Genomic DNA, 16392 nt, shown 5'->3' with positions numbered 1-16392 from the left:
TGTAAAAATTGAAAGCCTCGGAAAAAAGAAAAAAGATTGGATGTCTGGCCAAGGCTCAGCCTTCTTTTAACTGGGAACAGGTGAAGCTGGCTATGGAAGGCTTTTCTGTGGGCAGTTTCATTTTGTGAACATGTGCTGGTTTCTTAAAGGTTGACTTCTCATTTTTGGATAATACAGATTTTTGGTTTGCTTTGCTTTGGTTTGGTTTGCCTTGTGTTGGTTTTTTAAAGTCTTTTAATCAGCCTGCTGCCTTTGGCCAATTCACTATTCATTAGCACCTCCACCAGGGGGCAGGAAATCAAATTGAATCCTTGCCAGTTAAGATTAAAAACTGCAGTGAGAAACAAGAATGGAATGTGAGCTAGATTTGGAATTCAAAACTTTAAACTCTTAATCCACTTTTTTTTTTTTTTTAAAGTTAGCTCTGCCAGGCTCCTCTGTCCATGGGGATTCTCCAGGCAAGAATACTGGAGTGGGTTGCTATGCCCTCCTCCAGGGGATCGTCCCAACTCAGGGATCAAACCCAGGTCTCCCTCATTGCAGAGGGATTGGCGGATTCTTTACTGTCTGAGCCACCAGGGAAGACCATATAGTAATACAGACATATTATTTGATTTTTGTATCCTAGGCACTGTAGTTAAATAATATACATTATGCAGATAATCTCTTTAAAATAAAACCTTTATTTTGAATATTTTTTCTTGTTTTCTCCTTCCAAAACTGACTTCAGAAAGTTATCTCTTATACTGATTACCTATGAATTTTAACTAAAAGAGATTTTTGACAGGCCAAGATTCATGTCTGAAACGTTGTACTAACATACTAACATTTTAAAAGCTTTAGAAAGCTTTTAAGTTGCTCTGTTCCCTACAGAGGCATTATTATTTCCCCTTAAAAATAATCATACACATTAGCATAAGGTTATTGGGTGTTAAGACAAAACATATTCATGTAATAGCTAAATGATAAATTAATCTTACTTGCATATGAACTTCAGATTTTGTACTTGTCTTCTGTAAGTAGAAATCTTTGGGAAGAGTTACAGTCATAAGAACTTTAATCTTATTAAAAATTTCATCAAAAAAATTTTTTTGCAAAGCAGTGCAATTTATTTTCTTTTATATTAAAAGAGAATTATTTTCTCATTTGTGGACTAATGCATGGCATAAGTCATTTTACGAGTCTTGGTATGGGAAATGCTAATCATATAACCAAAAACGGAAGTGGTGATGTTTTGCCGTCTCCGTACAATGCCTTAACAAAAAATTATTTTTCTTGAATACTATCTAATAACTATTAGGAAATGACCTTGAGAGGCCCCTGTTTAGATTGCACTGTTAACTAAGCATCCTCTGTGTGCTGATTCCAAAGGTTTGTTGGACCCCATTTCTGATACCAGAGCATTAGGAGGCAGGATTCAGAGCAACCTCTCCAGCTAACTATAGCAGATGACAGAACAGGACGGCCACATTTATCTACCGATGGGACTCCGCCATGCTCCAAGCCCAGCCCATCTTGGGAATATAATGATTTCCAAAAATGCTGAAGCCTAGTTTAAGGAACTCTGAACTTTAAATAGATTCTAGAGATCCCGTTTGGACTTGAACAGAAATTTCTTTTACATCCTGTTACCAGTTTTAGCACTTAAGAAAAAATTAATATTGAATTCTCATTTCAGTACAGTAGAGCTGAAGGAAGAGGGAAAAGGTAAATCATTTCATGGTTAATTGTCTGTTGTAGAAATGGTCTCGCCAGTGATAGACACATATAACGAATGTATACAGCAATTCAGTGGAGGTTTTTGCTTTTTTTAACCATCACATTCTTTAGTTATAGGTTAAAGGCAAATACATGGCACTTTATTTACTAGTGTACTGGATTTTTAAAAAGGAAAATAGGACATGGGGATATAGGCATTTTGAAGACCGTTGAAAGGAAGCCATTTCACTTACATCAGTTGAGATGAGATTTCCTTTGACATCTGTCACTCTGTGGCATAATATTTTCATAAGAGCTAAGCTTTTTGAAACCTGAAGAACTGAGGGACATTCCTCTGCCAGAGCCCAGGGTACACTGAAAATTAAATACATTCACGACTGACTGACTAATAAACCAGTTATGTGCTCACATGTCCAAGTCCAACTGAGGGTGGCTATTTTATAGTGACACTTGATGACTAACTCTTCCTGGTTGTCTGATTAAAAGCATGAGCCCTGTTGAGGTACAGGAAATTTTCTTAGTGAACTTTCCATTTTATATGCCTGAAGAATACTTTTACACCAGCGCAGCAATGAGTTGTATCACCAGGGCTCATATTTTTAACTCCTTTTTTAAAAAATTGAAATATAGTTGATTTATAATAATATTATATCAATTTCTGCTGTTATATTTTTAAAATACACCCCAATTTGAATTTTCTCACTGTTACTTAAGGGGGAGCTTTTGCACCCACATAAACTAAGAAAAGGAATTTTTTAAGGAGTATTTTTTTAAGTACTTAAATTTCAAAGATGGGTACAGGGGAAGGGAAGAGATTTTGGCCTTAGGGGTGAGCTAGAACAAGTCAGAGCACAGAAGCTCCATGGGGGATGTCGAAGGGGCCCTGCAGCCATAGGAGGTGACTTGCAAAGAGACTTTCCTGTTGCTAAGTCTACACCATACAGAATCCCCTTGCCTTTTGGTGAGACTTCTGTTCATCTCTCCAGCGCATGGACATGGACCGGCGGAGAGAGGATGCCCGGAACCCGAAACGCAAGCCCCGCCTGATGGAGGAAGACGAGCTGCCCTCGTGGATTATTAAAGATGACGCCGAGGTGGAACGGCTGACGTGTGAAGAGGAGGAGGAGAAGATCTTCGGGAGGGGGTCTCGCCAGCGGCGGGATGTGGACTACAGCGATGCCCTCACGGAGAAACAATGGCTGAGGGTAGGTGTGGCTTTCTCGACTTCCTGCTCTGTGGGGCGTTGTTGGCTCGGTGAAATAGAGGCCTGTGGCTGGACCCGTTTGAGGTGGACTGGTTGCCCCTATGAAGAGAAGGGGCTCTTGAACAGAGATAAGTCATTTTGCTCTTGCAGCGGAGTCATTCTGCAATTCATTGGAAGATAATGAGGAGTTGTTTTGCGAGAGCAGAATTGGTCACTGGAAACATAGGATTATGAGAGCTATGAGACCCGCTAATGTTTTATGACTAGTGATTGCCTGGTCATGCCTCACTTGGAGTTAGAATCAAAATGTGGAAGTGGGCTTTCGAAGTCTTTTTCGTTGTTCCCCCTCATTTTATGTTCTTTAATCGGAGTTTCACTTTTGCAAGTCTTGCTGAGAGAGTTCAGGACAGCAGTCTCTTCTGACTACATTGCGGTTTCCTAGACGCACATAACATTAGCACTGGAAGGTGCCTTTGTACTCTCTTGGTTTTGCTGAGGTCCAGAGAGGTTAGGTGACTCTGCAAGGTCACACAGCTGGCTAGAAACAACAGAATCAGTGAATGCTGATGCATTTGGGAGCTTGATGTTGGCTTGATCTGATCCGTCCCTTGCAGATGCAGCCTGGGCCTGGGACTTGGGTCACTGACACTTGGAAATGGTATTCTATAGTTTGGGTTGTTTTTTGTTTCCCTGCTTTGGAAAATGTCGATTCTTCGTTTTGACTAAGGTCTGTGATCTTAGACTGTTTGAGCACAGAAATATCAAACTGCTCCTAGGAGCCACGTGTGTGAATGCCCAGGTGGGCATGACTGTTACCTTTGAAGGTTTAGCCGCACTTTCGTTTTTGGGCACAGACTTAGAACCAAGGCAGACAGAACAGGCTGGGATGTGCATTCCAGGCAGGGCCGGTAAATGCGCACTGGAAATAGTAAGCATGGTTGGGTGAAAACCAAACAAAATAGAAGCTGTTTTTGTGAGTTGTTCATTTTATCAGAAGGGAATGTGGTTCCCAAGCTTTGTAAAACGTGGATTTTAGGACCCAGGCTGTAAGTAGGTAGGTGGGTGGGAGGGCCACGGAGGAAGAGTTTTGAGATTGGATAGCACAGGCAGACAGGTCTCGGCCCCACTTGAGAGGTGATTTACTCAGGCTGTCGTATGATGAGAGAGAATGATCTGAATTTTGAAAAGATTGACGTCTGTGGTATCCTGAGAAGAAAGGGACAAGGAAAGCATGGCTTATCTCTATGGGTGAACAGTGACACGTGAAATGTAACTTTTGTGTGGTGGTTTTACTGTCACATCCAGGCATTCCAGTGGCCTCAGAGTATGGTTTTATGAGTTTCTTTTGTTTCACTGTTGTGAGGTTGTAGTTGCATAATTAAGATCCATTCGCTAATGGGAAGAGTTTTTGCTTAATACTCATTTCTGAACTAGGGGAAATTCTTTTCCCTTTCTCTTTTATGTGAGCAATAAATTAACTACCTGGATATTATTTTAGGAAATGAGACAAGAACCTAGGCCAGCATTTTAAAGTCTGTCTTATAAATGTATAATTTCCAGATGCTACAAGCAAAATAATCTTGTTTATTGGGCAAGAAGGTAGCTGAATGTATCCTTTTTTAAATAATCAATGGAAAATGCTCTTCAAGTAAATAGCCTTATGAATCCTAGAAAGTTTTCAAGGTTAGAATACCTCATTTTTTCTCTTCTTCAGTTTATACCACCCATGATGAGCGCTGCGCTGCCACACAGTAGAAACTCCATGAATGCTTGTGAAGATGAAATGATAAACTTATAAGAAGAAAGTGGAAAGTTACTAATTTACCAGTCATATTAGGGTAGTATTGTGTATCTTGTAGACTTCCTTTTTTTTTGGTCTAGTGTTTCTTCACTCGGTTCACATTCTTTTGCCAACCAGTCCATTCTGAAGGAGATCAGCCCTGGGATTTCTTTGGAAGGAATGATGCTAAAGCTGAAACTCCAGTACTTTGGCCACCTCATGCGAAGAGTTGACTCATTGGAAAAGACTCTGATGCTAGGAGGGATTGGGGGCAAGAGGAGAAGGGGACGGCAGAGGATGAGATGGCTGGATGGCATCACCGACTTGATGGACATGAGTTTGGGTGAACTCCGGGAGTTGGTGATGGACAGGGAGGCCTGGCGTGCTGCGATGCACAGGGTCGCAAAGAGTCGGACACGACTGAGCGACTGAACTGAACTGAATGAAAGGAACATGTATGTCTAAAAATGGAAAACTAGTTTGTTTTACAAAACTATGCTATGAAATTGATGTTCATAATTTTCACCTTAAGGTGCCTCGCAAGATACCAAGTCGCCCAAGAAGGATAAAACTGTTCTCAGAGCAGCTTTATTGTAATATGCCTTTTTGTAATCCCATCTCTTGGAAACTGTGTCTCCATATTCAGCGTGAGTTGATAACTTGCCATTGACCAGGCCGTGCGATTAATGCGGGATGCCTCATGGCCTCGGCGTTCAAACAGATGCTTACCGTCCATCGTTTGTTTACTTGTTCACCAGTGGCCATCCTGTTTAATATCAGCTTATTAAGCTCTTTCTTGATAATAAAATTTTATGCAAGGGGCTCTCGTGGGCCTAATGTACACAGATGTTCTCCCCTGGCTGATGATTGAACACACTGGGTGAACCTAAGCAATGCAGCCTTGAAAGGGAACTTGGCAAAGACTGCTCTATAAGAAATGCTGTAACAGGGCTAAAATAATTCTCCCTCCTCCTGGAAATGTTGTGCAAAGCCGGCTTGGCAGAGGCATCGGAGATACATAGAGTCCCTGAGTTGGAAGACAGCTCAATGGAACAGTTCCCTGTCCTACACTTAAATCACATCCTCCACAGCACCTGTGCCAAGAGGCTGACCATCCGTAGAGGAGACACTCTACCTTTTGTCTGCACAGCCCTTCCAGTGGTCAGCCCCAACTGTTAGTTCTTCTTCCCTTTGAACAGAATCCTCTTTCCTTATAGCTGCTGCTCGCTGGTCCTGATCCTATTCCCTGGGGGTGAACAGAACAATATTTTTTCTGTTTTTAGCATCACCTCCCACTGGATGAAACGTTTGAGGACTCAAATGCAGTTAGAATGAACTTCCCTACATTCCTCTTTCTTTGGCACTTTCCTCATCCTCCAGGGCTCCGCTTAATTGCCACCACACCTTTGATCCCTTCACGAGTAAACACTAATCACATTTCTCCTCATACTCTCACTTTTCTTGGCCTATTCTTCCGTAACACCTCGAATCCAACTTGCTAGTTTTCTTGGTCATTGTTGACATACCTGCCTTGCCGATTGGTTAACACGCTGCATCTTGGTTGGACTTCCGTGTGCAAATAGTAAGGCCCATTGATTTCATTGATTGCCAAATGAAATAGCACAGGATTGATGTGTGAGACTATTGCCCCAGGTAGTGTTCACTCCGGCAGTAGATGGACCTAAACCTGCCCTATTCATGGGCCTGTCCAAAAGAGTAAGTAGAATTGTATTTCTCAGGTAAAAATTGAAGGTGGGTGTTTCTGGTTGGTAGAAGCAACCGTTCCACCCTGGGCTGTTCAGGGATCGAGGCTGGAGGGACTCTGTCAAGCCTCAGCATCTCCATCCCCTTGAGCCAGAATTGGGGAACACCACAGAGAGTAGTATGTGCTGAGTTCTAAGGACTCTAAGTGAATAGGCCTCCGTGACTTCCGCTCACATCCCATTAGCTAGAACGCCATCCTGGGACCACGTTAGCTATAAGGGCGGCTGAGAACTGTGGTCTGGCTGTGAGCCCAGGAAGGTAGGATTTTGGTGACAAGATTGCAGTGTCTGCCTCAGGACACTTAGGTTGAGTTGAAGTACTATGGCCATTTTCTTTGAAAATTTTATTATGGTTTCATCACAAACAAATTTTATTTTATAATCATAGTATGCTAAAAATTCCCACAGTGTCCTTTAGACAATCTGTTGAGTTGGAAGATTTAAAAAATTTTTCTGTATTCACGTTATTTTAAGTGAAGAGGATCACAATTTCAAACAAAGCTCAATTTGACTTTTTTTTTTTTTTAAGGTTTTTAAAGTTGTTTTGAAATTCCTGTCTCCATTGAGGAAACCTTAATTTCTTTGGTGTTAGGCAGTCTCAAGTGAACTTCGTCTTTTGGGGATAGTCAGGTCAACGTCCATGCCTCCCGTGGGCTGTTCTTCTCCCCTTTTAGGGGTTCCTGGCCATCTTCCTTCCCAAGATGGCATCTGGATGAAGGTAGACGCTGGGGTTTTATCACGACGCTGGGGCAGGTGCCCTGTCCTGTGGGTCTCTGCTGGGCTCAGCACAGGACTCCCAGTCTGCCCTGTCACTGGCGGTCGTGACATGCAGCCAGTCCCGTCTTCTGGTGTCTTTGATGACATGTGCTGTTAAAGTCTGGGGTCCTGCCCAGTCTCCATTGGTCAGCTTTCCTGAAATCTCATGAAGACTCTCTGCTTCTCTGGTCTCTTAGTGCTCTCAGCTGTTTTGCGCTCTACTTGGGAATCTGAAAGCTCTTAGTTGCTTTCTTCCCAGTGTGCTGGAACATCCAGGAGAGTCCAGCCCCATTTTGTAAAAAAAAAAAAAAAATCACAGTCTCACCACCAGGGAGTTGTCAAGCCTGAAGCTTCTAGAATTTGATAGTTGGGTGAGTCAGGAAGCTCTTTAAAACAAGCGATACAAAAATGCCTTACTTTTGCAAAATCTGTCAAAGTATCTGACTATATGAATGCACTGTGAGGGACCTTCCTGGAGCCTTGGGAGGTGCTGGTAAAGTGAGAATCCTAAAGCCCACACTCCATGGCCTTCATAGTAAATCTACCTCTGGGCATCTTTGCTGCATCATTCCTCTTGTTCCCTGAACTTCCCCCGCAAAATATACCAGGTTTGGGGCCTGAAGTGAATATTCCATTCAGCCCTAGCTAGGTGTATTGCAAGTCAGTCTGGTATGAACTACCTGGAGTTAGACCCCACGAGTTCAAGGGCTCAGTCCCCAGTAAGACTGGGCTTACTTTGGTGGCCAGCCACACTGCGGGGATCCCTGGGCCTCCTGCACTACTGACCGACTGACTCGAAATTCAGGGGGTTCTCATGACTCCCTCGGGTTCAGTAATTTGCTACAGTGGATCCAGAAAGTACCTCTGGTGGTTACAGCTTTGTTATGAAGGATACAAATTGGGAGGGCCAACCAAATGAAGTAGCACACAGAATGGTCTCAGGGAGGGTACCCAGCTTCCCTGCCCTCACCCCATGGAACCAGACGGCACCCCTCCTGGCACAGCAGTGTGCACGCCAACCAGCAAGCTCCACGGAGCGTCCGTGTACAGAGTCATCACTGGAACCTCCTCCCTATGCAGGGAGCTGGCGCAGCGGCTTATACTACAGGAACAAAGTCCTCAGGGCTCATGTCTTACCTCTCTTCCTCTTAACCCCCTTTTCCTCCTGGGCAAAAGGCTCCCTATCCTGCCTTCCTGTCACATTGCAACTTCCCGTACACACGTGGCCTGGCCGTGGTGCTCTTCACTGTGGCTTCTAGAGCAGTTCTGGGGATCCCTGTCCAGCAGTCTCACCTCCTAATTGCAAAGAGCCTTCAAAATTGAGGAAACTCCTCTCCAACAGCCTGGTTTAGACTGCTGTCTGCTGGTAGGACCACAAGTCCTGTTATGGAAGTCAGTGGTGGTGTTTTGTCTTTTTTTTGTCTTTGCATATTAACTTTGCCCTAATCCTACTCAAGGCAATAGGTGGCTCCCCTGAACAAGGAATGATCCCTTGAGAAAGTGTGGAAGAGAATATTAATGTGGTTTTAAAAGTATTATGTCAATTACCATTTTATAGCTTTCCCGTGGAGTACCCACAGTGGTAACAGTGCTCAACTGTGTATTGTGTGTGTGTGTTTCCACATAACCAATAATTGGCTCATGTTGATAATTTCTTGGAAAAACATCTTTGAGGGCAGGCATTCATAGACCTAAATTGGCAGACGTCGGATGAGCCTGTTGGGCCAGGTGTTTCTAACATGCACGGGCTGTGCTGTTCCTAGTATCATAATCATGACTGAGGCGGGAGTCCCATAAAATTGGGGTGTCTGTAAAGCTTAACAGTGGGCGGAGGGTGAAGGATGGAATGCCTGGCTTTCCTATTCTTCCTGTTCCTTTGGTCCTTCTGCCAACTTCAGAATCCTTCCCTTCCTAAACATTTAGTGACATCCCAGAATTTATTTAATTGCCGAGTGAGTGATTTGTGCCCCGCAGCACTTGAGGATAATTGGAATGCAGTCTAAATGATGTGCTCTGTATAATATTTCATTGCCAGCCTGATGGAGGGAAGGAACTTTGGAGTCTGCTTTTGTTTCACAGTGGATCTGATCCTTCGAAACTGTCATTTGAAAAGGTTCCTTACTTGGTGGGATCTCTTCTCATGGTGCGGTCCTTACATATGAATGTAAGGATGTTTCTTTTGGTTTTGTAAGCTCCTGGTGAAGGTATGAGCTCTGTTCCAACAGTGCCCTGCACTGTCAGGCCCCAGACCATGTTATATAAATGATGGGGCTAAGACTCACATCCTCGGATCTTTGTCTCCCTAGAGAGAGAGCTAGTTTTAGAAGCCCTAGGATTTCCAGACCTTAAGGAAAGGCAGCACAGAGCATCTTTTACCCCTCAACCAGTCTGTCACCAGATAAGAGCTTGAGTTTCCCACAATTTTGGTGCCAGAATGACATCTCCATAGTTAGGTCTGTGTGTGTGTTTAGGTGCTAAGTCCTGTCCGACTGTTTTGCAAACCCACGAGCTGTAGCTCTCCAGGCTCCTTCTGTCCATGGGATTTCCCAGACAAAAATACTAGAGAGGGTTGCCATTTCCTACTTCAGGGGATCTTCCTAACCCAGGGATTGAACCTGTGTCTCCAGCATTGGCAGGTGGATTCTTTACCGCTGAGCCACCAGGGACTGACCACCAAAGGAATTTTTGGTGGGGTCTCGCCTTCCCACAGTGCGCAGTGGAGACAACAGAGTAAGAGACTCCTGAACCATAAAAGAGTAAAGGAGATCAGTGAAGTAAAATGTGACACCTCCTAGTGGAGTTTCCCTGTCTGCCTTGAAAGGCTGTGCTATACCAGGGTGCAAATAAGGAGGAGGTCTGTTAGTCAGCTTTCCATTATAAGCAGCCTCTGCCAAACCCTCCTTGGGAAAAAGGCAGAGAAATCCACCGAGAGTTAGCCACGAAGATCTGGAAAAAGTACTGAGAAAGTTTAAAGAAGTTGGGATTTTAAATAAGATATTTGAAACTTTGTTGAAAGATATAATGAGAAATAATAAAAAATATTTCCTGGTTTATATGAAGAGGATTTTTCCTCTCTCTGGAAATCTTTGAAACAGAATAATGTCTCCTCTGTTTGGGCTGGATTAAGTATGATGTGATACAGCCTGAAATTAGGAGCTGGGGTCTCCTAGGTATAATCACAGCTGAGAGCATCAGAGATTCTGTAAGACGTCCTTTTCTCCCCAAAGACTTTATTCTATACTGGCAAGGCTTGGGAGGGTCCTTCATCTAAGGTATTGCTGTTGTTGCTCAGTTGCCAAGTTGTGTCTGACTCTTTGCGACCCCATGGACTGCATGCAGTACGACAGGCTTCCCTGTCCTTCACTGTCTCCTAGAGTTTGCTCGAACTCATGTCCATTGCATCGGTGATGCCATCCAACCACCGTATCCTCTGTCGTCCCCTTCTCCTGCCTTCAGTCTTTCCCAGCACCTGGGTCTTTTCCAGTCGACTTCACATCAGGTGGCCAAAGTATTAGAGCTTCAGCCTCAGCAGCGTCTACAGTATAATGTACATAATACCTTTAGTATTTTGCCCCCTCTCTCTTGTTTTGTCACTTTGTATCACCTTTCCTTGCTTTTTGTTTAAAAGACATAAAATTTTATTTTCTTTTTCTTTTCCCAAATGGCATTTTTTAGCTTTTCAAATTGGATCGTCAGTTTACTGGGGCAAAATGGCTAGCAAGCTGCATTTCCGTTTTTATACACAAGGGAGAGCTAAGACCCTAGCAAATGGATTTGGGTTTTGCCAAATTCAAGGTCCTTCAGCACTTTAGGAGGAAGTACTGAACTAACTAATGGTGATCAGAGTTGTGAATTGTCTGGGGGAAACATTTGATCGTAGTAAATGAATTTTGATAACTTTCTGTACTTTTTATTTTATTCTTAAATCAATGGGCTAGATTGTTTTCACAGCGATTGGATCTGATATGTACCCTTTGGTCAAAACTCAATAGGGTTGGTTTAATGGAAGAAAGTGTCCTCAGAGGATCATCTAAAATACTAAATACTAAAGGCTGAGAAGTGACAGAGACTTTTTTCAATTGGTTCTTAAAACTGTAATGCCTGGAAATTCTAGTCACAAGTTTTAACCTTTTGAAATACAGGTTTAGCTCTGAAATCTAACTCAGACATTGAAAGTAACCATGGAATTGGACCTGGCGTACCGATACTAAGGAGCCCACATCAGTTCACATTATCTTAGAGATAATGCTTAGAGACAGATGCTTTAGAAATATGGCTGCTCTTCTGAATCAAGATTTGGTTCTTATCCCGTTCTTTTTTGTTTTTGTTTTTTAAATCCATAAAGTTACGACAATAAATCTTTTTTAAAAATATGTTTATTTTTGACAAAAGATGTATTTACTTAAGGTGTACCATGTAATGTTTTGGGACAGGTATACACTGTGAAATGACTTCATTCTCCCAGTGAGAGCTGGGGAGGGCACAGCTGTTTTAGGAAGTTAGAGACAGGATAGGGAGGGAACTTTAGTGACGCAACTGTATCTTTGATCGCTGCCTCTCAAGGGCATATAGGATCATGGTTAAGAGACTAAACCTTGGAATCTGATGAACCAGGCTTTAAATCCCAGCTCCACCTATTTTGCTCTGTGACTTGGGGTGCCTAGTGTAACCTTCCTGTAGCTTTGTTGTAGAAATGGGAAAATCATAGCTCCTTCATATAATTTTCTGAAGTTTGCATATGTGTACCATAGAACCTGGCATTTAATGATTACCAAAAAAAAAAAAAAAAAAAAATTAGCTATTGAGGAAAAAGTATTAAATTATTTCAGAGAATACCTAGATGGTAGGAAAAGAAGAAATAAAATAGTTCTGTTGTGTGTCTTGAATCCTACAGAAGAAAGATAAAAGGAGTGAAGAGGCCCCCGTCCTTGCCATTAATGGAATTAAGGACGGCGACACCATTCCTTACTGAGTATGTTATGGAGCATGCGCACAGGCTTACTCACCTCAAGCCAGCCAACCTGTACTCATGCAGCTATAAACTCTCTGGACTCTGGTTTTCTACTTAACCCTCCGTGGCTGCAGGAAGGGCCGGGGGCTGGCAGTCAGGAAGCTGGTCTGTGCATTCCGGCCCTGCTGCCAGCTCAGTGTGTCACCTTGGTTTCTTGATCTGGGTGGAGCTGGATTCTCTTTGCTGTGCTGGGTCCCCTCCACCTACCTAAAGACAACCTCAGAAATCACATGAAGCTGCTTTCCTTTTCCTTTTTACTGTGCTTTTAGTAATGAGCATCCCCTGCTTTCTGATCAGTGGGTCCATTGGTGGAGGCTGTTAAAAAGCATGTTCCATTCAACGCCCATTTATTGAACGGTGAGCAGGGTGAGCTCCACATGGTGCAAGCATGGGGAAAGTAGTGTTAATTGTTGAGCTAGTGTTCCTCACCGTGCTGGCCCGCCTTATTAGAGCAATTAAGAGCCAGACTTGAGAGATGCTATTAGAGATAATATTGCACACTTAGCCACCTTAAAGAGCTTGTCAAGAGCAGGTCTCCAAGTGTACACAGATGGGAATTAATAGAGATTAGAACAGATTGTGAGATGCTCTGACTTGTAGGGCTTTTAACTGTTGAGGAAATCAGTAGAGTTTAAGAAATATCCATCCTCCTTTGCCCTAGACTTTCAGTGTCACATCTCTGGGGGCATTATTTATGATTTCTCCCCTTCCTCCCATCCTCAGACTCTGGAGGATGGAAGGGCAGCTGCTCTTTGGCACATGGTATGACCTCCAGACATGGTTGGCAACAGCGTTCATCTCCTGGATGCTTCTGGGAGACCCAAGCCTCCCCAACAGCCACCCCTGTGCTCCTCAGGGGTCTCCCTACCCTGCTTGGCCTCCAGTGGAGGAAAAATACAACACAGTGCATCCCCCATCCACTTTGACAAAAGGAAGAAGGATTGGATCTTGTAGCGTTAGATGCCAACGTCATGAGCTGAAGGAAGCATGTGATACTTGCAGATTGCCGGTGTTTTAGAGACTAGCTCTCCTCTTTGTTCAGGACAGTTCAGGTGGCTCCTCAGAGAAGTCGGAGGGCACTTCCCAAAGCAGATTGCAGCTGTGACCACCCCCTACCCCCAGCCCCGCTCCCCACATCACCCCTCCAGCAGCCTCCCACTGCGTGTATAATTGAATCCAGGCGCTTTAACATGGTCTCCAAGGCCATGGCCATCCGGCCTCTGCCTGGCCCTCGAATGTCATCTTCTTTTCTTGTTCTCTGGGTGGCCGCCACACTGGCTTGTCTTCCTGGACACTTCCAGCAAGGCTCCTTCCCTAACTACCATGTGGCCAGCTCCTTGCCCTCATGCTCTCTTTCCAGACAGACCCTCCCCGACTGCCCCAGCTTAAAGAGCCAGGCCCTGCCAGCAGCTGTCGCATAACCTGCGCTAATCTTCGCAGCCCTTGCCACCGTCTAAAGGTTATCTCATTGGCTTCTTCCACTGGTACCAAGCTCCAGGAAAGCCAGGGTCCTCGCCTGTCTAGTCCACAGCCGTATCCCAGCAGTAGGGCAATGCCTTGTGCACAGTAAGCACTCCATGCTATGCTATGCTAAGTCACTACAGTCGTGTCCGACTCTGTGCGACCCCGTAGACAGCAGCCCACCAGGCTCCCCCGTCCCTGGGATTCTCCAGGCAAGAACACTAGAGTGGGTTGCCATTTCCTTCTCCAATGCATGAAAGTGAAAAGTGAAAGTGAAGTCGCTCCGTCGTGTCCGACTCTTCGCGACCCCATGGATTGCAGCCAACCAGGCTCCTCCGTCCAGGGGATTTTCCAGGCGAGGGTACTGGAGTGGGGTGCCATTGCCTTCTCCATAAATATTGGTAAATAAGTGAATGTACCAGCCAGAGATGAGGGCTCAGAGAGGGTATTTGCTTACACTTCATGTTTTTTTGGTTAAGGCGGTAGAATCCTGTGTTATTTACAAATATGGATCAAGGTAGAAATAACTGGCATTCCTTCCCGTTAAGTTCATGGTCTGTGTCTTCATGTAAAGATTTCTTACTTAAAAAATTCTAAAGATATGTGCTTTTGACATAAGTGCTCTTGAGCTTTTCAAGATTTTAAAGGCTCTGTTCTAATTTCAGAACACATTGATGAAGAGTATTTGAATATGCGTAAAAATACAACCATCGCTTCAATCCAGCTATTCCTTGGAAATTCTTATAGATTTTACAACAGCTGTCTTCTAGCGTAAGCCCTTATTTCTTTTTAAGCAAAAACCAAATTGACATATCTAATCTAACTTGAAAAGACAAAATAGAAAGTACTAAATTAATTGGATTTTCATTTCTATTTTTGTACAAGAGAGTGTCCAATGGAAAATGGTGATCTTAAGCATAAGGCCATGTACCTTTTAGATGGATGCCTTTCTTACTTTCTGTTAAAGAGTGTTGAATTGTCATAATCATGAGAAATTGTTGACAGGACTATGAAACTTTCCTGCAGACAAAGCTTGATTCTTGTTTTGCCACTCTTGCTGAAATCTAATATTTAAGGTCACTATGCTCATAGTCCATCGTAAAAAGTATATTCCTAATGCACAATGCTGTTTTTTAAAAATATTTTTCCCTTGGACCTTGAATATAGAATATTTTCCAAAGATTATTTTAAATGATGGGCTTCCCAGGTGGTGCAGTGGTAAAGAATCCACCTGCCAATTGCAGGAGGTGCAAGAGAAATGGATTTGATCCCTAGATTGGGAAGATGCCCTGGAAAAGGAAATGGCAACCCACTCCAGTATCCTTGCCTGAAAAGTCCCATGGACAGAGGAGCCTAGCAGGCAGTTCATAGGGTTGCAAAGAGTCGGACACAACTGAGAAACTGAGCGTGTACACACACACACACACACATTTAAAATGATATCCTCAAAACTTAAGCTTTATCAAGGCTTCCAGTGGTTCTGTTCTTCTTGCCCAGTTTGCCTCTCCTATTTTCGTGGAATGACAAGCCTGAGGCATCGGGATGTTGGGGCTCCGGTTCCAGATGTGTTGTTGTTTTGTTGTGTGACATCTTAGATAAGTCACCTCACCTCCCTGGCCTGTTGCCTTATCTGCACATTGGAGTCACGAAGTGAGGGATGGGGGTGAGGATAAGAGCCTGGCCCATCTCACCTGCTTGCCTCCTTCCTCAATTTTTGTCTTTGGCAGCCCTAGAATGGACTGTGTGGGTCTGTCTCCAACTGAGACTTAACGCTCAGGAACTAAAACTCAGAGGGGTCGGGGGTGAGGGATTCTTCTCCTTGTTCTTAGCCAGGCTTTCTCTCAGAAGTGCAGGCTGACGAGGCGTGTTAGTGGACTCAGTGCATGATCAGTGTCCAGGACTGCCTGGGTGTTAGTAACTGTTGGAGAGCTGAGCTGAGTCCTGGGTGCTGATACAATGTATATATGATGGCCAGGACACTAGCATGGTGGAGCCATGAAGGGAACACTTACCTGCCAAAGGGAGCTACTTTCTCTACTCAGGGAGTTGGGGGCTTCAGCACCTCCATATAGACCAAGACCAAAGACTTTTCTAGCACACTGTCATCAAAAAGAAATAACCCACCTCATCATTTTTTAAATCCCTTCTACTAAGCAGAGTACGTAACAGCTGCTGCATGGATTTATTTTGTTCATTGAAACATATCAAGTCTCCTTGCCAAATTATCAAGACCAAATCTGTTTGCATTTACTTTAATTTAAAAAAATGCACTAATGTCATGGGATATTATTGGAAGGTCTGGGAAGGATATCATGGCGTCTAACAGACTACAGTGTCAACATTCCAGGGGAATCCCTGGCATGAACATTTGTTTTGCAAAAGAATTAAGAAACCCAGTGTAGGGGTTTTACTTTATTGTGTTACACAAATCTAATGAATGACTATTTATTAGTAGTTTTATAAATTGTGTCTTTTGCATTTCTGTAGTCAGCACCCAGAGCTAGATATTTTTTTAAGAAAAGTAACAGTTAAAATAGGGCTTCACAAGTGGTGCTGGTGGTAAAGAACCCTCCTGCTAATGCAAGAGATGTAAGAGACGTGGGTTCAATCCCTGGGTCATGAAGATCCCCCAGAGAAGGAAAAGCAGCCACTCCAGTATTCTTCGCTGGAGAATCCCATGGACAGGGGAGCCTGGTGG

The 16392-nt window shown here is 43.7% G+C and overlaps 1 protein-coding gene across 9 annotated transcripts in view; it reads left to right on the top strand.

Moving 5' to 3' along the window:
* Positions 1–16392, top strand: part of SMARCA2 (SWI/SNF related, matrix associated, actin dependent regulator of chromatin, subfamily a, member 2) — a 180861-nt gene that overhangs the window by 112551 nt on the left and 51918 nt on the right. For 8 of the 9 annotated variants that reach the window (XM_055578207.1, XM_055578211.1, XM_055578206.1 and 5 more), the window contains exon 27: positions 2706–2924. In XM_055578207.1, coding sequence (XP_055434182.1) covers positions 2706–2924 — 219 coding nt within the window. Of the gene's footprint in view, positions 1–2705; positions 2925–4637; positions 5544–16392 lie in introns of those variants that run through there. The other variant, XM_055578213.1, reaches the window with a different exon arrangement.

Source organism: Bubalus kerabau, chromosome 4 (genome assembly GCF_029407905.1).
Source record: "Bubalus kerabau isolate K-KA32 ecotype Philippines breed swamp buffalo chromosome 4, PCC_UOA_SB_1v2, whole genome shotgun sequence".
Lineage (NCBI taxonomy): Eukaryota > Metazoa > Chordata > Mammalia > Artiodactyla > Bovidae > Bubalus > Bubalus kerabau.
The sequence above is the reverse complement of the archived record's forward strand: the minus strand, read 5'-3'. Positions and strand labels throughout refer to the sequence as shown.